Below are 23,266 nucleotides of genomic sequence, written 5' to 3'. Positions count from 1 at the left end.
AGCAAATCGATTCTGCACAAAGGTGAACCACAAGCGGATCAAAATCGATTCAGATTTCCCCTTTGGCTGTCTGGAACCAAATCATTTTGAATCGATTCACTGGTGAATGGGAACCACAAGTGGGTTATTTTGATGTCAGAAGATGCGATTGGGGCAAGGGTAGTGTAAACCACGATCCGATGTGAAATCGATCCAACGATTCGGATCGCACACCGCACATTTATTTGTAAGTGGGAACGTGGCCCTGATCTCCAACCGGGCTGTTTCTGCTCACATTAAAACACAAACTATCTGGGTTTTGACAATACACTGCAGAAACAATCCAGTTTGAGGCCGCTTTAAGTGCCCCTGGCAGAATGTGATGGGATTTGGGGGCTTATAGTTTTGTGAGGCATTGAACCTTCTCTGTCAAAGAGAGCTCTGGTGCCAAAAACAAACTACATTTCCCAGGATTCCCTAGCGCTGCGCCAGGGCAGTTAACACGGCCTCAAACTGGACTCTGAGCCAACAAATCGCTTTATTTTTCTTGGTCTGAATGGGGTTTTGTGGTGAAAATGAATAAATAATAATAATAATAATAATAATAATACCTGTATAAAATAATAATAAAATATAAAACAATAACATTTTGAATATGGGTTCTGTTTTAAATATGTGAGCCGCTTTGATTGCTTTTGTAGCAGAGCAGCGGAGTATAAATAAAAGTTTTTAGTATTTATTTATTATTATTTTATAAAATAATAATAATAGAATATTTTAATAATATTATATTAAAATAATAAAACAATAATGATGATGATTATTATTATAATAAAAGATGCTATTTCTTTGCTTGCATCCGCACTGTGAAAATAACCCAGTTTGACACCGCTTTAACTTCCCCAGGGCTCAATGCTTTGTAGTTCGCTGTGGCACCAGGGCTCTCTCTGACAGAGAAGGTTTAAACGTCTCACAAAACTACAGAGCTCTAGCACTGCCGGTTAAACCGTTGCGAAACCGCATTACTTCCTCAGTGCGGACGCATTCTAGCCCTCCTTTTGCCCCTCCCCCATTTTCGAATCCTAAGCAACAGCGAAGGGGGCGTAACCGCTTCGGTGGCGCGTGCCTCACAGCCTCACCAACCGCCACCCTATTGGTCGAGACTAAACCACGCCCCCTTCCTCCTCCGAGCTTCCAGCTGGCTGAGGAAAGAGGGAGGAGCAGAAGAAGACACGCTTTTCATATACATCTCCGCCCATCTCTCTCTCCTGCCTGGAGATGGCAACGCTGGATCTCTTTTCCGATTGGCTGGTGGCTTTCGAGGATCGCCATTGGCCGCCGGGATTGGGAAAGGGGGCGTGGTCATAGCGCGCTGATTGGCCGTCGGGGCTGGGAAGGGGGCGTGGTCTGAGCGCGCTGATTGGCTGGCGCTGAGGGGTGTGCGCGCGAGGAAGAGGAGGAGGGGGAAGCGGCAGTTGGAGCTGGAGGGGGGGAAGGGGGCGGTTGGGGGCTGCTGCCTCGGAGGGAAGAAGGCAGAAAGCCTCCGCTCTAGCCGCCTTCTTTCCCTTCTTCCTCCGGTGTAATAATGAACAGGGGGAGCAGCGCCGCTTCTTGTCCGGCTTCGGTGCCCGGGGACGGCCAGGGCAGCGGGCTCGGTCGCCGGGTCTGTAGCAACTGCCACAAAGTCCTGAGGCAGGTGGGTGAAGAAGAACAGCCAAAGAACCCGGCGATTGATTGCAGCCTCACGGCGGGGCTCCTCCGGCCACGCCCCCCTCGCCTTCCACTCTTGGCACGGAGAAAAGTTGTTGTGCAGAAAGGGTTGCTGCACAGCTATGTTGGCGGCCGCGGAATGGCAGCGCTGTGTGTTGTGGACTCAGTTGGTGCCTTTAGAGCAATGAGTCTCCTCCTGTGTGTGTGTGTGTGTTGTGGCCTTAGTACTTTTGGGCCCCTTAAAAACCAATGAGTCCCGTCCCATATATGTGTGTGTGTGTTTTGTGTGTGTTTTGTGGCCCCTTCCCCAGAGTAGACTCCTTTAAAGTCAGTGAGCCCCGTCCTATATCAATGTGTGTTTGTGTGTGCGTTGTGGCCACAGTTAAAGTGCCTTTAGACTCCCTAAAGTTCAGCGAGTCTCGTCCTCTGTGTGTGTTTGTGTGTGTGTTGTCGCCTCAACTCCCGAGTAGACCCTTTAAAAATCGGTGAGTCCCGTCCGTTGTGTGTGTGTATGTGTGTTGTACAATCAGTGAATCTCGTCCCATGTGTGTGTTGTCTTCAATTGGTGCCCCTTCCCTGAGTAGACTACTTAGAAGTCTCTGTGTGTGTTTGTGTGAATGCTGTGGCCTCGACCCCGAGTAGACCCCTTAAAAACCAAGGAGTCCCATCCCGTGTCTGTAGGTGTCTGTTGTGGCCTCAGTTAGTGGCTTTACCTCCAGTGGACCCCTTAAAAATCAAGGAGCCTGGTCCCTAATACATAAGTGTGTGTGTGTGTGTGTTGTGGCTCCAATTAGCTCCCCTCTCCCCATGTAGACCCCTTCAAAGCCAGTGAGTCCGGTGTGTGTATGTGTTGTGGCCTCAGTTAGTGTGTGTGTCCCCTATAGACCCTCTTAAAAATGAATAGATCCTGTCCTGTGTGTGTGTGTGTGTGTGTTGTGGCTCTATGGCTCTAATTAGTGCCCCTTCCCCTGAATAGACCCCTTAAAAATGAATGACTCCCATCCCGAGTGTATTGAGTGTGTGTTTGTTCTGGCCTCAATTAGTGTGTTTCCCCCCAATAAATCCCCTTAAAATCAATGAATCCAAGCTTTGGTGAGGATTAACTATGGGATTTAAGCCTAGAGAGATCTGTGCCTGTTTTCATGGTGTGGGTGTGTGTGGAGTGTATCTCACACACACACTACAAAATGCATGGACCCGCAGTCATGCTCTGTCACAGTAAGAATTCCTGGTTCCTGGCTGTTTAGCTCTGCTCTGAGCCCACAACAAACTCCCAGAATTCCATAGCCTTGAGCCAAGGCAGTTAAAGCGGTGCTTAAACTGGGTTATTTCTCCAGTGTGGATGCAGCCAATGAGTATTACTTAGCTTCTGAACATGATAAACCTGCTGCTTGCACAACTGTTTCCACGTGGACCTTGTTGTTGTTGTTTTGTGCCTTCAAGTCATTTCCAATTCCTGGCAGCCCTATAAGTTTTTTCAGAGGGGGTTTGCCATTGGCCATCCTCTGAGGCTGAGAGTGTGACTTGCCCAAGGTCCCTCCAGTGGGTTTACATGGCTGAGCTGGGATTTAAGCCCTGGCCTCCACAGTCCAACGCTCAAACCGCTACACCACACTTGCTTGTGTGTACTACTTTGTGTGTATTACTTCACTTTGAAACATGGTAAACATGCTGTTTGTATATATCAAAAGAGTACAGGGAGTGCTGGCAATTTGTTGTTTCTTAAAAACCTGCCTTTGCTTGTTAAGTTGTGCAAAATAAGAGGGAAGTGTTTTGTAAGGGAAGGAGAGGGAAAAGGTTTGTCTTGGGAAGCAAAAACAACTGAAGGTCTTGTGGCACCTTAATGGGTTAACAGATTGTATGCAGCTAGTGGGCAACATCTCATTTCATTTGAAGCTGAATGATTCAGATGAACTTGACTGTACTCCAGGAAAGCTTTGTACTGAATGAAGTGTGTTAAGTCTTCAAGATGCCACAATACTCGGGCATGTGTGTCAAGTTGCATATGAATGCACAACAGCATGCAGAGCTTCTGGCAAAAGGAAAGGCATAGAAGAAACCACCTTAGCAGAGTAGCACACAGAACAAGCTTCTAAAGATGAAAGGGTGCTATCAACGGCAAACAACTATGTATTATGTGTGTATACTGTACGTATGGACTCATACAGCTTAAAAAACACGATGTAGTGTGGCCCAATGCCTTTTTACTCAGAAGTACCTTAAATGTGTTTAAATGTGTAAATATAATGTTTACTCATGTTTACTCAAATCTGTGGTGACACACTTGGATTGCTCTGGCAGTTTCTGGTCACTGCACCTAAAAGGATATTGTAGAGCTGGAAATGATCTGGGGGCTAAACCAGCCCCCTTTGAGGAAAGACTGCCATGTTTAGGGGGTGGTTAGCTTAGGAAAAAAGTGAATAAGTACAGATATGATAGGAGTGTATAAAATTATACATGATGTGAAGAAAGTGGATAGGGAGTAGCTCCCCCTCCTTACATTATCAGAAACTGGAGTGATCCCATGAAGATGGTGGGAGATTAAGGACAGATAAAAAGAAGTACAACTTCACACTGTGTGTAGCTAAACTAGGATTTACTGTCATGTGAAGTGGTGAAAACCACCCATTTGGATGGATTTACTATGATTCTGTGTTTCTGTGGACAAATTCATGGATCATGGGACTACTGGTGGCTACTAATATGATGGTTGAGGGGTGGTGGACCAGTCTGTCCATCTGTCACTAGGAATGTGAGTCCACTCTGGATTTCAGTCCAAATTTTAAAGAAGCTGTTTAACTAAAATACAGAGTGGATTCACCACCCCAATTGGCATGGCCTTCACCAGCTGTAAATGCTGGACAAACAAGCCTTTTAATGCTGGTGGAAGAACCACAGGGCGAGGGGCATCCCAGGTTGGGAGCAACCACTGCAGAGGCAAGGGCACCTGTGGTGGTCCCTGGCTGTTGGGAGAATGATCAGCAAAGGCCATTAGCTTGTAAGCCCACCAGGAATGCAGGTGGGTCATTCGCTCTGAAGGGAGAAGTGGGAGATATAAATAAAAATTTATTATTGTTGTTGTTTTAGACTCGGGATTTATTGGTCTTCATGGATGAGGGGAGCTCTTTGGCAATAGCAAGTACATTTCTATACAGCTTATCAGTGCGCTTAAGCATTCCCTAAGTGGTTTACAAAGTGTAAGCTAATTGCCCCCAACAATCTGGATACTCATTTTAGCGACCTCCTCGGAAAGATGCAAGCCTGAGTCGAGGTTCAGCCCTTTTGCTGGTATGGAACTCACAACTTTATGATTTGTGAGTGAGTGGCTGCAGTACAGGCATTTAACCACTGCGCCACCAGGCTTAGATGACAATAAGTATTACTTTGCTTCAGAACATTCTTGTACAACTATTCCCACATTGCTAAAACATGGGGACTAAAGATACAGGGAGTGCTGTTGCCAAAATGACCTGCTTGTAGACTCCCCATAGCATCTGGCTGGCCACTGTGTGAATAGTCTGTCAGGGATGCTTTGGCTAAAGATTTATGCACTGGCAGGAAACTGAACTGCATGGCCCATGGGGTTCCTTGCAGTGCTACAGTTGAGTGCTTTTATGGCTGCATAGGTCTTTGGTGTGATCCAGAATGTTTTCCCTTATGTTAGATATGTGTGTAGATCACAAGTCTTTATTTTTCTGGTAAATAGCATGGGCTAACTTCATGTTAATGGCTGAATACTTTCTGCATTATTATCATTGAACATTAAGACATGTTTATTCTGTTACAGGACAAATACCAAAAAGCAAGTTAATGGAATGCATGCTTCTCTGTCTTTAAATCTGAAGAATTACCAACTTTAATGCTTACTGTTGCTCACTGTGAACATATTATGTATGGAGCAGCTAAAGACCAGCACTTTTAAATCCCATTGGCGGGTTACAAATCGCCATTAGGGACGTCCTGAGGACGTCCCAGTTTGAAAAAGGGGTGTCTCTTCTAGACGCCCCTTACCCTATCACAGACTCAGTCCGTACAAAATGGCAGCGCCCTGTTCATACGGGCACCGCCATTTTGACGTAGCGAGTGCGCCCTTTGGCACTCGCGGCGCCTCTTCCGGGGCCTGAGAAGGAGCGCGATTTCCGCGCTCCTTCTCTGCAGCCGTTTAAAGGCTGCGGTTCCCGAGTGCTGCAAGCGGAGGCAGAGCCAGACCGCTGCTTCTCAGCGGTCTGTAACGTGCCATTGATTTCAGCAGGAGAGACTTACTGTGTCCAGTGAAATCCCCAAGTTGTTTACATTTGGCTTGTATGTGTTTGGCAGCCTTATGTATCCTAATGGAATTTTTATTTTGCTGCTTCTGTCTGCTGTACCATATGTAGCTTTTTTTTGAATTTTTTAAAAATGGTCTTGTAAAACCTTGAAAGCTTAGATTTTCAAGGGGTTTAGAATAATTCTTGTGTCAAAATTATTTTTTCAGCTTTCATTCTTTTTTCCAAAGGTTCAAGTAAAAAAAAAACTTTGTGTGGATATAGTTTGTGCCTTCTATGGCTGTCTGTCACATTGGAAGTATATGCTGTACCTTCATACTTTCACATTTCATATATTAAGCATGTGTACATTAAAAAAAAACCACTTCATGACATATTTGAGATTACTCTTGCTTTTTCTTTCTCCTTTCCTGTAACTTTAATTTCAATTAGAAGCTCTTAACTTTATCTTGTCGCCACCTCCCATGGTGTTTGTTTTAATCTAACAAATCAATCCTGATTCCCTTTTAGAAAATATTCTCACTTTGGTTCTATTGGAACTTTTAAGGAAGAACACCACAGAACTGAAATGTGGCTGTCAGGTTTGTTTCTCCCTATGTACGTTGCCCATCAGAATAGTTTTGGAAAGCTGACTGAAGAAAGGTCAATATGAAGAGTGGGGAAAAGCAGTGGTAAGGTCAAAATGACTGGTTTGTTTTCCTAAATTTTGGGTTGGAACTATGCATAGTCATACCCATTGAAATCAATAAGCAAATTAAGAACCATTGATTGCAGTAGGACTAAATCTGAATCCAGCTCAAAGTTTCTAGTCCCAAATTCCACCTAGAATATAATGTATAATAAAACTAAACCATGGAAACCTAGACGGTGACCTTCTGCAAGTCACTGTCTCTCAGCCTGAGAATAAGGCAAAGGCAAATCTCTGAACTAATCTTGCCAAGAAAACCTCATGATAGGTTCAGCTTGGTTGTCATAAGTTGGAAATGACTTGAATGCCACACTGGCTCTTGAATGGAGGGGACCTTGATTCAAATAGCCACTGAGCCAATTTAACCCTGTCCCAGATGGTGGTTGTGAAGGTAAAACATCGCTCTGTGGAGGATGGGCAGGATAAAAATGTTAAAATGAAATCCAAGCAATAGGAAATTCCTAGCTTGATACTTGGCTTTAGGCCAGAGTTCCATAGTTTAGACGTAACAAGTAGCTCTGGATTAATACAAGCCAGAAGGAAAGCTCTGAAATGACACCCAAAGGGAGGGATTAAGTAGGAGCACTTGATCCAAATGCTTGTTCTCAGGTTTGAGCAATTGTCCAGGCCCAGTCAACATAGACTTTTACCCTTAGGGTAAACCAAACCTTAAAGAGTTGCATGCTATTTTCGGATATTCCAACAAGCCACCCTTCAGGAATATTCTAATCAGTTTACCTCTTCTCAGTACATCTGATTAACTGAGCGCATTAGTTGAGGTGCCTCTTGTTTGTCCAGTGCAAATGAATTAAAACTGCTGAGCTGTGCAAATGCATCAGCTTGGAGCAAGTAAGGCAAATGCTGTTGTGCTGTGTGTGCGTGTGTGTCTTTGGCAGCCTTCTAATTATATCTTTGCAACGAGGTTGTTCTTGTAGATATGAAGAAAGCATGTAAGTCAGTGAGCTTAAATATTTGCACTCTTTGTCCCAAAGCTGTTTTTCTTTTTCTTCCTCTGTGGGTCAGGCCAAGTGCCAATCAAAGTTGTTTTTCAAGCCATGTGGTGAAATTGTAGAACTCCCCCCCCCCCAACACACCACCACGAAGAGTCTGGCTTTGGAAAACAGCTGTGGGGGAAGGTTGGGAGGATAGTGTACTTTAAAAAAAAGTGTTCAGTGCTATAAACTTCTGCAAACTGTGTCTTGTGCTAACAAATGTGGATGTTTGGTACGTGCATTTATTTCCCACTCTCTCTTCCCCACCTCCTAAACTCTTGGATCATGTTACATGTCTTGTACTTGATCCCTCTCCCTCGCTCCCTCTCTCCCTCCCTCTCTCTCTCTCTCTCTCTCTGTGTGTGTGTGTGCGCGCGCTTTGTGACTTGTGAAAAGTTTGATCAATAGGAGGAGCATAAAGGAGTACAGATTTTAACTGTGTCATGACTGATCCAGGTATTCTTGGCTTGGATGAGCAGTTCCTTCACTCTCATGTTATATGCCATTTGTTGCTCTAAGCCACTGTGAGTCAGTCCCAAGTGATGGACTCCATTTTCACTCTTTTGATCTCACATGGGCTGGAGGAGAATAGGGTAGTGGCAGCTATCAGGGGCATGGTTTCACCACCTGGCAATGTAAGCTCCTGGGTCACAGTGCCACGTAAAGTTTTTAGATAGCATTGCAGCTAGGAAATTTGAAAGATGAGGGGGAGCAGAGCCACATGCACCCAGCTGGTGCCTGGCCCTCAGTTCCAGTGGGTGCTTGGCCCCAGATATGATAGCTGGTAACTGGGGCCAGAAAGTGTTATTAAATGCATTGAGCTGTTTTAGTCTAAGGAATACCTTTGAACTCTCTCAATCTGCACTCATTTTATGAGAATTAAGCTCCAGCAGCAATCCTCAGCATTGCTATGAACAAGAGTGCAGAACAGGAAGCACGTCAAAAAGAGGTACTTCCTATTACTGGGATATTGAACTACTGTTGCTGCATTTGACTCAAATGTGTTATCACCACATGTACTGAGATTGTCTGTGTGGACTAGGAGCAAATAGTAAAACTATTTGGGAGTAAATTCTACTGAAACAGTCTTCCAAATAATGGTAGATATGAGACTTAGGCGCATTATAGATGGGCCTTTAATACGCCCCCGTCACGTGCTAGGGGTTGGCCGAGGACCTAGCGTCCATACCAGCCTCACCCCTAGCACGTGATGGGGGCATAAAGATGGCAGCGCCCTATACACACGGGCACTGCCATCTTTACGTGCTGGATGCGTTGCATCCGCACATGTCGCCCCAGAAATGACGCCACAAATGCGCCCCTTGTGCTTTGCGGCGCCTCTTCCGGGGCCTGAGAAGGAGCGTGGTTTCCGCGCTCCTTCTCGGCAGTGTCCGGGAGCCGCGCCGTTTAAAGGCTGTGGCTCCTGGATGGTGCAAGCGGCGGCGGCAGCAGACCGCCGCAATCCGGCGGTCTGTAACGCGCCTTAGTATCTTTGAATATGTTCCTGTTGACCAGGAGTAAGCAACTTGTGGCCTTCCAGGTCTTGCTAGCTTGTGTTTCCTAACAGCCTTAGCCAGCATGGTTAATGCTGAATTGGTGGTGTTGCAGTCCAACAACTGGAGAGCCACAGGTTTTCCTCTACTGCTGTAGATAGTATTAGACTTATGCATCGGGCTGGAAGATGAACGCTGGCTTGGTTGGTGATTCTGAAAAAGTTGTTCCTATATTTGATCTTCATTAGCAAATTAGCAGTCATTGTGACCTGCCTGACAGGGTTATTGTGAGCATAAAGTAGGTGATGATGTGTTTATGTCCACCCAGTGCCTTAGGTATAAAGCAAGTGAATTAGTGAAATGAGTTTATATTCTCCATAAATGTATGTTAGAGTGAATGGGGTGGACCTGAGGTGACATGCCAGTTCTGATAAGTTGGTGATTGACTCCTATCCAGAGTTTTATTAATCTTCATTGTGGTCTTAATGGGATTTATACAGCATCTAGTATACTATCAAGGCTACCTATATGTTTAATGAGTTGTATCTAATATAATTTTAGTAACAGTTCGCTTCTAATCAAATGGTGCTGTGGATATCCTATTATTCTCAAACAGCTATACAAATTACTATTGTGCATGTAAGCCATAGATGGTTATGACTTGAAGACTAGATGCAGAAGTTTGTTCATGGATGCCACATTCCAGATAGCATCATTTGCGTACCAGGGAAATTGTGCTGATTGTGCAAAGCTGTAGTGAATTCAGTCCTGATTTCCATGGATTTAATATGCAGTACATCTATATTTCTACTAAGATGAAAGAACCAGGGAAGGCCGTTTCAAATATTACCAGGGTTTGCCACTACATGTATACTTGATGGGGTGTCATAGCCAAATATTGGACATACACTTTTGGACACTCATTTGTTACAGTGTAGACGTCATATGTGTTAATGTAAATTTAAGTCTTAGACCTTGTGGTGACTAGGCCTGGAGAGAAGTGGGACCATGGAAAGATCTTTTGCCTAATTTGTATCACTGTTAGTAAATTGGCTTCTTGAGACCTTGCTCCTCTACTCCAAGGATGCCGCAGTATTTGCTGAGGGTGTGGACTGATTGCTCAGTCTGCCCCTGGTCTCTCTTTACTTTCCAACAGTCCAGAGTCCCCCAACCCCTTACAAGGAATTGAATCACTTCTGCTAGTTAAATGTCTCAACATGTTTTGTTAAGACAGCAGCAGGGTGGGGATATTCTCTTCAGTGTCTGGAGAAAACTGATAAGTCTTTTTGCAATATTAATAACTGGGAAGTGCACACCCCATTTCAAACCCCTGTAATTGTCTTAGACTAAAACCACTACCTGTCTAAATGTGATCTAGCAATCTAATTTTGCAAGTGCCAGGTACCCAGCAATTATGAGTACTGTATAGGTATGGTGGACAGAAACACTGGCATCTCATTTTCATGAGGATTCATGAACAGTTGATAAGATAAGAAATTTCATAGAGATTAACTGAATGAGCTTGACTGTTCAGAGAAAGCTGTGTTTAATAGAAGAAATCAAAACACTGCCAAATATTTTACCATTGGGTAACTTTTTTAAAGATGGTTTCAGTAAGCAAAGTATGGCTGAAATCAAATGAAACTTTAAAAGCTTGAGAGTTCCTTCTACTGTATTTTTTTTTGTAATTTATATCTCTGATAAAACATTTAATCGCTTTTCTGTCTGGAAGGTACTTTATGAAAACTCAATTTTTAAAAAATTAAATGGACCTGAGTCTTGACACTCTTACTTAATCCTTTAACTGAACATGATAGTTTCCAATGAACCTGAAACTCTGTTCAAAGAAGTAGTTATACTCATTGCTGCTAATACAAGCCCCAAACCCTATAATGTTCAGGGTGTTTTAATGCCTTCCACTAGTTCTCAGCATTGGGTCCCAGATGATGTTGGTCTGCAGTTCCCATTATTTTTTTACTAGTATGGCAAGTGGGCAAGAGTGATGGATTTTGAAATAGCATCTAGGGACCCAAGGCTGGATATCAATGCCTTATTTTTGGGAGCTGAGACTAATAATCAGAATTAGAATTCTGTATCTGCATCCTATCTCCATTAATGTAGCTATGTTTATCTTCTTATTGAAGTCAAGGTCCTGGTAGGATGAAACAGCTGATTGGACTTAGTAAAAATGGTTGATGGCAGCCAAAATGTCCCCAAAAGCCCACCTTTCTGAAAGCATGAATTTCTTAGAACAAAAACAGGATTACATGGTTAATGTTGTATGTGTGTGTGTTGTTTTGTTTTGAAGATTCCAGGTTCCAGTCCCTTCTAGGCGTTTTAAGCCATTTCACATGGAGGTTCCTTTTCTCTCATAGCTAGAGTTGTAGATGTGATGCAAGTCCACTGTGGAGATTATTTCTGTGCATGCTCTGATGGATCCTTCTGAAGTCTCTGTCCCTTCCGAACACAGATTGTTGAATTTAGCACACCTAGTTAATAGGCTGAACTACAAATACTATAAAGATATAGGGCAGAAACACTCAGGACTGCAGTATAGGGTGTGCCTACTTTTAAATGAATAGTATGTTACCCTCACTCAAGCATTGCTAAAGAGCAAGGGTCCTCACTCATACCATTAGTATCAGATGACCCCAGGGTACAACAAAAACAGTATTCTACTACTCATACAAAAGCTTGGTTGACTTTATGAAATATTTGCACACAGTCTCATAATAGGCGGTCAGTTGACCAGCATGTCAACCCTATGTTATAAATAGACTTATGTCTTACATTAGATCAGAATCTATATCTAGCATAGCAAAATACTCTTCTCAAGTTTCTTGTTTTGGAAATGTTTGAGAAATTACAAGAAATTGCAGCCATCATTATCATGCAAAAACAGAATCTGTATCCATTCTAAATATGGTGCACTGTAATAGGCAGTTTCCAGAATGACACAAATTTTTGAAATTAAAATCATTATTGACAAGAAACTAGACTTCTTTTGGACATTCACAAATATTGGTCTAGCCGTCTTCTATCTATCATTTAATTATTGAATCCTAACATTCTTGTAGTCTATCAATTTCTTTTCTCATTTGCTAAGAGATAAATATTTTGTTCATTGGGGTGTTTCCTGCCGCAAGGTGAGAATAGGCATAGAATTGTCACCTGCAGATCCAGGTTTTCCTACCAGCTAAAGGCAAATCAATCACTCAAAACCATAAGGTTGCGAGTTCAAGACCAGCAAAAGGGCTCAAGCTTGACTCAGGCTTGCATCCTTCTGAGGTGGCTAAAATGAGTACCCAGATTGTTGAGGGCAAATTAGCTTACAGTTGTAAACCACTTAGACACTGCTTAGGCGGTATGAAGTGGTATATAAATGAAGCTGGTTTGTTTTGTTTTTATTGCCAGAAGTCTGAACAGAGGACTTGCAGAAGACACTAAGTGTGTATGAACTCAGGGTGAGACTCTGCATGCAGTCCTAGGGCCACAGCTCGGGGAAATGTTATGGGAATTCTGGGAGTTGTCTTAAATAGTAATGTTTCCAAGCTTTGGTCATAGGGACACAGGTTATCTACCCCTGTTACAAAATGAAATCACTGCTGTCTGTCAAGAACATTGAGATAAATGTGGTCTTTTTGTGTCAATAACAAGCCCATTTTGATTTCTTACATGTAAGTTTTTACTTTCTGTCTTCCAAACTATACATTGTACTTTCGCCTTAAAAAAACAAAGAAACAACTGCTCTAGTATTTTTGTATTTGTCAAACCCAGCTTTGACTTATCAGCTGTGAGAATTTCATTTTTGTAACTTGTTTTGAGGGTTTGTGTGAGACCTGAAGCAGAGCAAAGTAGAAAAGCGCAACTCTGAAAAGCTGGGAAGGCAAAATTACATGCTTTCTTTCATTTCCATCCTTAATCTCACAAAGTGCTAGCTGTAAAGAAGAGACTCCTCATAAAAAGATACTAAATACGTTACTTACATGGATTTTTTTTTAAAAAAGAGGATAATATACAGAATGTGTAGTTAATGTGTATTGTTAAGAGACAATACAGTCCTGGCGACTTCTTCCTCATTCTGAGAATGGAGCAACAGTATAAATCTATTGATAAATTAATTTGGTTTAATGGTCAGATTTTCACCACTTCAAAGAAAATGTACAAAATGTCAGTGTGAAACTTGATTTAAACCACTAATCTCAAGCAACCCACCCCCTTTTCTTGCTGGTTTAAATTACCTTGATTTGAACTTGTCTATCTTGTCTAAAGAGGTGTTAAACATCTCTTTGTATTGCTTCTGTGCTGAAACGCACCTCCTCAATTTTCCTCTCACCAAAAAACAAAAGCATCCATTTGTGATTGGTTAGATATGCTTGGCCCTGTGATTAGACCAATGGGACAACTCCCTCAGGTATTAGATCTTGGGAAGTCACAGTAGCAGCCTCCCCGCTCTTCCTTGGTGGAGAGAGCTGTGTCTATGCTACATAATTTGTCCTAGGGCTCCTAGACCAATGATCTGCCTCCTCATGTGGTAATGACACTGTACCATTGCTTGTGTTTAAGTAAGGTTCATCAGCTTGTCTGGCAGCCATGTATCTTTGCCATGTTTGTATGTAATGTGAATTAGACTCTAATAAGTCAGCATGGTGTCATGGTTTGAACACAGAACAAGTACTCTGGGGATTGGGGATTTAATTCCCTACTCAGCCATGAAACCCACTGGCTGACCTTGGGCAAGTCACACCCTCTTACCCTCAGGGAAGGCAGTGGCAAACCTCCTCTGAACAAATCTTGCCAAGAAAACCCCACGGTAGGGTTGCTTTAAGTTGGAAACAACTTGAAGATACACAACAACAACAAGGCTTGCACTAGTCTTGACTGCTCATGTCCAGAATATTAAGTGTTAAGAGGCACATGAGAGGGAAAGGTTATTGTGTGTATGCTTTGCCTATAAGTTGTCCTCCAGTGTCTGGCTGTTCATTGTTGTGGACAATGTGCTTGACCAGATAGGCCTTTTGGTGCAAGAGCCATCAAGAATCTTCTTATTTCTTAATGTCTGATCCAGTCCTAAAAGACCAAGATGACTGGGAGGAGTTGGACTGTTTTTGCATGGTGTTGTTCCTGCCATTCCACACTCCTCTGCTATCAGTTGACTCAGTCAGGGCTCATGCTGCCATAATGCTTTCTTCTTCTTCTTTCTGACCACAGACTGAGGCTCCCAAGCAGAACAACTCCAAAGTGAGCCAAGTGATGGCAGAAGGAAAAACAGTGTAGTTCTGCAAATTGACTTCTTTATTTCCTAGCAATCTCTCCCCCCTCCTCTCCCCTCTCCCAGCAGAGCTGATTTTTTTTCATGCAAAACATCCTTGTGCAATTAGAAATGGGGATGGGTGGGAGTGTTGCCCTAAATAATCTGCTCTCTTCCTTTAATTTTGAGTGTCTGAATAGAGATACATTGAGAACATGGATCATGTCTGTGCTGTTCAATTAAAAAAATGGATGAGTGAACACCAAGTATCCTGCCTAGTTAGTGCATCGCAATGTAGGCATTTTAGGATTGGCTTTGCAGTTTCTTAGGTGCTTTCCAGTCTGGCATTTGCTACACAAAAATTGTTATTACTGAAAGTCTGCACAGCTTAGGGTGCTGTACAACCCATTGTTCTAGGTAAAGGGAGATAGATAACTGTGAGAATGGGCACAAATATGGCTGTGTCTCCAGCATGTTTCTTGGAAAAATGGATTTTTTCACAGAATAGGCAGAAACATCCCTGGGTTTGTCACAGAGTGTTCACTCACTAGAGAGAGGTACACCAGCCTATGCATCTGACTGTGTATTTAATCTATATTGTACATGTTTGTTGTTCAGGTGTATATTCAATAATCTCTGGTATATAACTTTAAAAAAATACTCTTGTGAGTTGCTTCAGTTTTTTCCTCTTTTGTATGGTGGCCTGATGACTGGTGGTTAGATATCATATCTTAAGTAAGACATCCCAGTTGATTTAGATCCATGTTAGACCCTTTTCTGTCCACAAGTCAGCAAGCAAAGCATACACTGGTTTTAGATCACCCCCCTTACAAAAAAACCAAGCTTGCAGGAGGGGATTGGGCTCTGACTTCTGCTTCTAATTTCCACTGGGGATAGGAGTAAACAACTGAAGGGACGCTGTCATTCTACTTGCTGGGCTGAAAATCTGGCTTTGAGTGGGTGGGTCAACATGTCTTGCCTGGAAGAGTGCCAAGTTGAACACAACAGCTCACAGTTGTTGCGTTTTTTCTCTTGTTCTGTGAGCTTGTAGAAAGTCAAATGGAAGCTCATTTAATTCTTCTCGGTTTCACTGTACTGAAATACTAGTAATATGTTTAGTTGCCACATCTTGGTACTGCAGTAGAGCCTGAAAGTACTGTACATTTGTATCCTTTTGTATCTGTGCTGTGTGTTTAAAGTTAAATTTCTTAGATTTTAAATGGCTAAGTTTTGGACCTATCCTAGTTCTCAAGGGAGTTTAAAACTTAGATGATATGACGTAAAACATACTTTATGCACATAATGCAATCTAAGAAACTTATGAAATAAAAAGTTGTTTTAAAATAACAAGCCCAAAATTTCACCTGGTTGTTGAAATGCTAAAGGTCAGTTACTGTCCATTGGGAAGCTCCCACCACAGAGAGCTTTTCCCTTCACAACTTCAACCTGACTTTGCAAGGACAGTGGTTCTTGCCAGGCAAAGTCAATTCATAGGGGACTTTTGGTGAACCCAGTGGGACTCTTTGACTGAAAACCCAGTGGAACTTCTTGCCTTCATCCATGTGTGTACTTTTGGTGAATCCAGTTGCACTTAACACGGCTTGATTCCAGTTGTATCATGCATTCAGATTTCTACATAATAAAGCTGGGTGTGGACCACTGCCAGTTTTCTTCTCTCCTTGACTTATCTGACATTTTAGGGATTTTTGTAGTCCACTTCTGAAAGCTCAGGAGAAGTAATAGCAATTGTAGATGGAGGCAGATTTCTACGTTCTGTTAGAATAATAGAATCATAGAGTTGGAAGAGACCACAAGGGCCATCCAGTCCAACCCCCTGCCATGCAGTAATTCCCAATCAAAGCATCCCTGACAGATGGCCATCCAGCTTCTGTTTGAAGACCTGTAAGGAAGGAGACTCCACTACACTCTGAGGGAGTTTGTTCCACTATCAAACAGCCCTTACTGTCAGGATGTTCCTCCTAATGTTGAGGTGGAATCTCTTTTCCTGCAGTTTACATCCATGGTTCTGCGTTCTAGTCTCTGGAACAGCAGAAAACAAGCTTGCTCCCTCCTCAATATGACATCCCTTCAAATATTTAAACAGGGCTATCATAATTAGCTTACTTGCTAATTAGCTTACCTGCTGTTCACCGCTATGATCTTTGGAATAGCGGTATATAAATAAAACAAATTATTTAATTATTATTATTATATCACCTCTTAACCTTCTCTTCTCCAGGCTAAACATCCCCAGCTCCCTAAGTCGTTCCTCATAGGGCATGGTTTCCAGACCCTTCACCATTTTAGTCGCCCTCCTTTGGACACACTCCAGTTTCTCAATGTCCTTTTTGAATTGTGGTGCCCAGAACTGGACACAATATTCCAGGTGGGACCTGACCAAAGCAGAAAAGAGGGGCACTATTACTTCCCTTGATCTAGACACTATACTTCTGTTGATGCAGCCTAAAATTGCATTGGCCTTTTTAGCTGCCACATCACAGTGTTGACTCATGTTCAACTTATGGTCTACTTGGACTCCTAGATCCCTTTCACATGTAGTCTTGTCCAGCCAGATGTCCCCCATCTGTGCATTTCATTATTCCGCCCTAAGTGCAGTACAGTGGTGCCTCGGGTTACGAAATTAATTCGTTCCGCGGCCGCTTTCGTAACCCGAAAAGCCTTCGTAAGCCGAATTGCCATAGGCGCTAATGGGGAAAAGCCGCGATTCCGTGCGAAAAAGCCGAAAAAAGCACCAAAAGTTTTTTCGTAACCCGAAAAAACATTCGTAACCCGGAACAATGATTCCCTATGGGATTTTTTCGTATCCCGAAAATTTCGTAACCTGGGTATTTCGTATCCCGAGGTACCACTGTACCTTAAATTTTTCCATGCTGAATTTCATTTTGTTAACTTTGGCCCAGCTTTCTAGTCTATTCAGGTCATTTTGAATTTTTATTCTGTCCTCCGGGGTATTAGCTATTCCTCCTAATTTGGTGCCATCTGCAAATTTGATAAGTATGCCCCCAGTTCTGTCATCCAAGTCATTGATAAAGATGTTGAATAGCACTGGGCCCAGGACAGACCCCTGTGGGACCCTACTGGTCACTTCTCTCCAGGATGAAAAGGAGCCATTGTTGAGCACCCTTTGGGTTCGGCCAGTCAACCTATTACAAATCCATGTAATAGTTACTTTGTGTAGCCCACATTTCACTAGCTTGTTTGCAAGAATGTCATGGGGAACCCTGTCAAAAGCCTTATTGAAATGAAGCTATACTATATCCACAGCATTCCCTTCATCTACCAAGTTGGCAATTTTATAAAAGAGAGAGAGAGAGAGAGATTAGATTTGTCTGGCATGACTTCTTTCTCTGAAACCCATGTTGACTTTTTGTGATTATGGCATTGCCTTCTAGATGTTCACAGACTCTCTGTTTAATGATCTGCTCTAGAATCTTTCCTGGTATTGATGTCAGACTAACTGGACAATAATTGTTGGAATCCTCTTTTTTCCCCTTTTTTAAGATGGGGACAACGTTTTGCCCTCCTCCAGTCTGCTGGGATTTCTCCTGTTCTCCAGGAGTTCATCTACTTGGCAGTTTTACCAATCTTCTAATTACCTCTGGCTGATTTGAATGCCTCCCTCAAGCTCACAAATCTAATTTTATGTCATAAATACTAAACAGGTGATTCTGCCAAAGGAAGCAAATATAGTTATTAGAAAGTTGCTGTCTGAATCATGACATTTGTCTAATGGTCTGTCTATATTTCTGAGGAGATAGCCCTCCTTTATTGTTCTTTGTCTTCTTAATATCTTCTTAATAACTTTTTCCCAGACCTAAAGCTTTTGGTATCCCAGAACACTATTAGGAGACCAGAAGATTGTAAATGTTATTGGTTGGGATTTCAAGCTGCATCTAGACTGTTAATGCCTTGGAAGATATACAGTGCGCCCGCTCCTTATGCGGGCGTGCTATACACGGCTTCCAGTTTATGCGGAAGCCACACTGTAATAATTTGAATGGCATGTGCAGTTGTTGCCCTTATGCGGGGGGGGGGGGGTCCAGAACGGATCCCCGTGTAAGGCAAGGTTCCACTGTAGTTGGTATTTGTATGCTCTTCATGTACTCAGGTTGCTAGAAAGTTACAATTCAAAAGTAAGGTAACAGATAGGAGGAAAATTACCTTTTTGATATAGCATGTAACATAAAACTTTTGAAAATGTCTTTAGAGCTATTTTGAAGACGGGGGGGGGGATGTTATTTGGTTTTCTTGCCAATCCTAAAGTGTTGGATATTTAAGCGATAGAAAAGCCATGGATTGAGTAGCTCAGGTTATGGGATTTAGGCATATTGGGTTTTCTGTAGGACATGTGTGCCCCTTTCCCCATGTACATGTGCATAGGTATGCAAACAAGTACAGATTTCTTAACCAGTCTTGTCTTTTTGCCTCCAGCAACCAAAAGGTTTTTAGCCAATCCTGTTGCTCGGTCACATGTATGGTTTTCTCCAGATAGGTATTATTCTATCTGTCCCTGAACTGCTATCTGTATCAATGATAAATGTTTACTATGCATTTCTTATCTCACTCGCTGGGGGATATTTTTCTTATCAAAACCATTGCCTGTAAGCATTTTTTTGCCACTGGAAGAAACCCAACATAAAGGGGTTTATTTTGATTAGAGGAATGCCCTTCAGGTGAAGTGACATGAGTATGTGTGTGTGCATGCATGCACACATGCACACACACAGATAACTTTATTTTCAAAGGTATGAGGGAGAAGCATGGCTGAATTGATATTGTTACCAGTCAAATTTATTTTGTTAATAAAGAAGGGGAAGGAGAGTAACTAGATGGACCTGTCCTGAATGTTTTTCTCAGCAAACCACTAATACAGTATGATTCTTCAATGCTTGGGAGAGTGGCTTTCTCTCACTATGTAACATTTGATGCATATCAGTGTAGCTATAAATAATAATGCACTGTTCATTTTGCAGAGCATAAGGAAGTCATACTGGATTGTGTTATCTATAGAATGTCATCTAGACTCATGAGCAACCTAGACTACAATCTGTGAATACAGACAGGGTGCTTGGAGACATGAGACTTACCCAGCTTGGCCAGTTGAACTTATTTACAAGAGAGTAGCTGGTTGGGTCCAGAAAGTGGCAAATATTACTTTAAGTCATGATTGTTTCTTTTGATTATATAAAAATATTGTATTTATTTATGTTCCTTCCCCACCCAAATTGGGATTAATATAAATGATACAATACTCTACATCATACAGTTTTACAGTAGTGTACAATAGAATCAGTTTCATCAATTTAACAAATATAAAATAGTAAAACAATAGTTTAAACAGACATACAAACAGGCATATTAGACAACTTGACATGTTAAAAGAAGTCTTTTTGACCACTTTAATGGCGGGTTTTGTACGATGTTGTGGGAAATCGTTTTGTGTAATTATGCGATTTTTCCGGGATATTCATGGGATAAACTCCCAATCTCCTTTGTATGATAAACTCCAGAGAAGCCCTTCTTGTACATGCTGCTACACTATTGCTCCTGCTGGTGGGACACAGGGGAGCCTCTCCTGCAGACTTCAGTCCTCAGGCAGGTAGATATGGGGAGAGGCACTTCTTCAAGTATTGGGGCCTCAAGCTATTTAGGACTTAAATATTATCACCACCATACTTTGAATTTAGACCAGCGGTGTCTTGGAAGCCAGTGTCTTGTCTTGTAACACCAGCCAGACTGGTGTTGCATGTTTTTTTATGCAATGTTTCCATCAACAATCTACCTACTGTGTTTTGTACTCACTGCAACCTCCAAGTCATCTGGTTCCCTGGTGGTGCAGCGGTTAAATGCCAGTACTGCAGCCATTCACAGCCACAAGGTTGTGAGTTTGATCCCAGGCAGGGCTTCAGGGTCCACTCAGCCTTGTATCTTTCCATAGGTCGCTAAAATGAGTACCCAACTTGTTGGGGGCAATTAGCTTACACGTTGTGAACTGCTTAGGAAGTACTTAAGTGCACTGATAAGCGGTATAGAAATGTACTTGCTATTGCTATTTCAAAGGGCAACCCCATGTAGAACACATGACAGTGGTGTAATCTGGAAGTGACCAGTTCATGTACTATTGTGGTTAGATTATTCTTGTCCAGAAAAGGACATGGCTAGCAGATCAACTGAAGTTGGCTTTAAGCATTCTAAGCAATGGAGCCCATCTGGTCTTCCAATGACAGGATGGGTCTAGGAGTACTTCCAAGCTATGTATCTGCTCCTTCTGGAGAAGTGCATCCCCATCCAAAATAAGTTGCTTAGCCAGTTCTCAGATACAGAAGCCATCAGTGTGCAGAATCTCCATCTTATCCAGCTTCCTCCATCTAACCAATTACAGCATTAAAGTTCTGCTCCAGTACTTTCACAGCACCAGTGAAAGAAGTAGAACTAAGTGCAACCAACATACTAATGGAAATTCTGAATATCTTGCAGAAAGGGTTTATGAAGCTTTACTTGGACCCTGTTGATTTTACATCAGCTGTTGGCCATTAGTGTATGGGGAAGGGATGCTTAAGTGATTTGTAGCTGTTCAGCTCAAAGTATTCATGGATTATAATGATTTTTCTGGACATGCATCAATCCAATTTCACCCTGGCTTTGCTACTGCATAGATTACTGCATACGCTAAGATGAGGAAGTTATTTTTACTTTAAGCATCAAGACATTCCTGTTTCACCCTTTAATACCAGTTTAATTAAACATTTTGGAAATGGTGAATAGGAGGGGCAAGTTATGAAGTTGGACTTCAAGGTAAAGGTTAAAAGACAGCACCCACCCAGTCTTAGTATTAATATAGTAATTCAATAGAAAGAGCAATGAAAGAATTGATAATTTTTATACAAAGGAGGTAGGAGCCCTGGTGGCGCAGTGGTTAATAATAATAATAATAATAATAATAATAATAATAATATTTATTTGTATACCGCCCTCTGGCAAACCAATCCGGGCGGTTAACAACAGTAAAATATAAAATATGACAATTAAAAACACTTTATCCCTCCCCCCCTTAAGACAGTATTAAATAGTATAACATATTAAAAATACAATATCAAGGATAAAAACAGCAATTAAAACTAAAAACCCTGATATCCCTCTGTTGATCCTCAACCATCTCTAAGATGGGGCCACGGGAGGAATGAGGGAATCAGGGAACCTGGGAACCTGGGCCGGGATGGTTAATCTGGAAAGGCCTGCCGGAAGAGATCCGTCTTGACCGCTTTTTTAAAGCTGTCTAATGATGTTATCTGACGGATCTCATCCGGCAGGTCGTTCCAGAGTTTGGGGGCGACAGCAGAGAATGCCCTCTGGGAGGTTGCCGCAAGCCTAGATTTTAGAGGCTGCAGTAAGTTCCTCCCAGAGGACCGGAGAGCACGGGGAGGATTGTACGGGAGGAGGCGCTCTCTAAGATAGTTTGGACCCAAGCCATAAATGCCTGTACTGCAGCCACTCACTCAAAACCATAAGGTTGCGAGTTCAAGACCAACAAAAGGGCTCAAGCTCGACTCAGGCTTGCATCCTTCCGAGGAGGTCGTTAAAATGAGTACCCAGACTGTTGGGGGCAAATTAGCTTACAGTTGTAAACCGCTTAGACACTGCTTAGGCGGTATGAAGCAGTATATAAATGAAGCTTGTTTTTAGAAGTTACAGCATTAAACTAAAAAAAAAAAAAAGAATGGCACCATTGTGTATGAATGCAAATCTTTGGGGGGGAAGGATGGTGCCAAATTTAATCTTGCAGCCCATTTGGGGAGAGGGGGCAAATTGTTTTCCCTGTTCACACTCAGGATGAAAACTGTATGAAGATGCGGCCAATAGGACTCCCACCCCACCCCCAAATGCCCTTGTGAGCAAGGCTGACATCAGAAAACATTGCTCACAGGGCATTATGGGGAGGACAGTTTTGGAGCTCTTCATTTTGACTCCCACAGTCCTTATTTGACTCAGGCTGTAGTCTGGGCATCTCTTAATACATAATATTCTTTGAGAATAGGCTCTGTGGCGGTCACTGTTGTTTGTGCAAATGGATACTTACATGTTTTTTCCAGACTCTGAAGAAAATATCTGTAAAATACTTTGCTTTTGTTTTAAATGTATGATCTATAATTCCTGACAATTTTTAGCCAAAACAATATGTTGTATTCCTATTGCTGCTGTGTACTCTAAGAGACAATATGAGAGTCATCTTTAACTATTGGAGGAGTTATCAGATAGAACATGAAGCAACATTGTTTTCTGCTGCTGCTTTCATATAGTAATATCCAGTTAATGGTTTTAAATTAGGAGAAAAGACATTCTAAACATTAGGATGGACTCCTTGGTAGTAAAATCATTTCAACAGAGTAACAGGAAAGATGGCAGACCTTTAAATGTAGGCCATCCATCAGGAAAGTGTTAGCAGTCAATTCCTGCATTGGCTGGAATTAGGCTATCATATCATAGGAACAAAAATAAGTTTGCTGAAGAGTGTACAATCAACAGGGAGATGTGGCCAGTCTTAAGACATGAATATACTGATAAGATATGCATGCTGTTAAAACATGCATATCACTTGAACTTTGTGTCATTTGTGCTAGATCTAGGTCATTCATGGTAATCTATTTTTGTCTAACTCTCTTTCCTCCCTTCCTATATGTAGAGGTATTAAAATGTGTTTCCCACTTTGAATGACACAAGGCATCTTTGTGCAAATTACTTCCCATCCAAATGAACTTTTTTTCACTGCAGAGAAATCCAGAACTTGCCTGATCTGTAATCAGCCTCAGAATGTGTGTCAGTTTTACACAGCAAATGGATACAGTATTGTACTTAGATTTACAGTAAGT

The 23,266-nt window shown here is 42.2% G+C and overlaps 1 protein-coding gene across 1 annotated transcript in view; it reads left to right on the top strand.

Moving 5' to 3' along the window:
• The first annotated feature begins 1,473 nt into the window (after positions 1 to 1,473).
• The window catches only part of SESN3 (sestrin 3), a 70,532-nt gene continuing 48,739 nt past the window's right edge, over positions 1,474 to 23,266 (top strand). The window contains exon 1 of the mRNA XM_042457803.1: positions 1,474 to 1,675. Within this exon, the coding sequence (XP_042313737.1) occupies positions 1,565 to 1,675 (111 nt within the window). The 5' untranslated portion in view covers positions 1,474 to 1,564. The remainder of the gene's footprint in view (positions 1,676 to 23,266) is intronic.

The sequence above is a fragment of the Sceloporus undulatus genome, chromosome 3, assembly GCF_019175285.1.
Source record: "Sceloporus undulatus isolate JIND9_A2432 ecotype Alabama chromosome 3, SceUnd_v1.1, whole genome shotgun sequence".
Lineage (NCBI taxonomy): Eukaryota > Metazoa > Chordata > Lepidosauria > Squamata > Phrynosomatidae > Sceloporus > Sceloporus undulatus.
The sequence above is the reverse complement of the archived record's forward strand: the minus strand, read 5'-3'. Positions and strand labels throughout refer to the sequence as shown.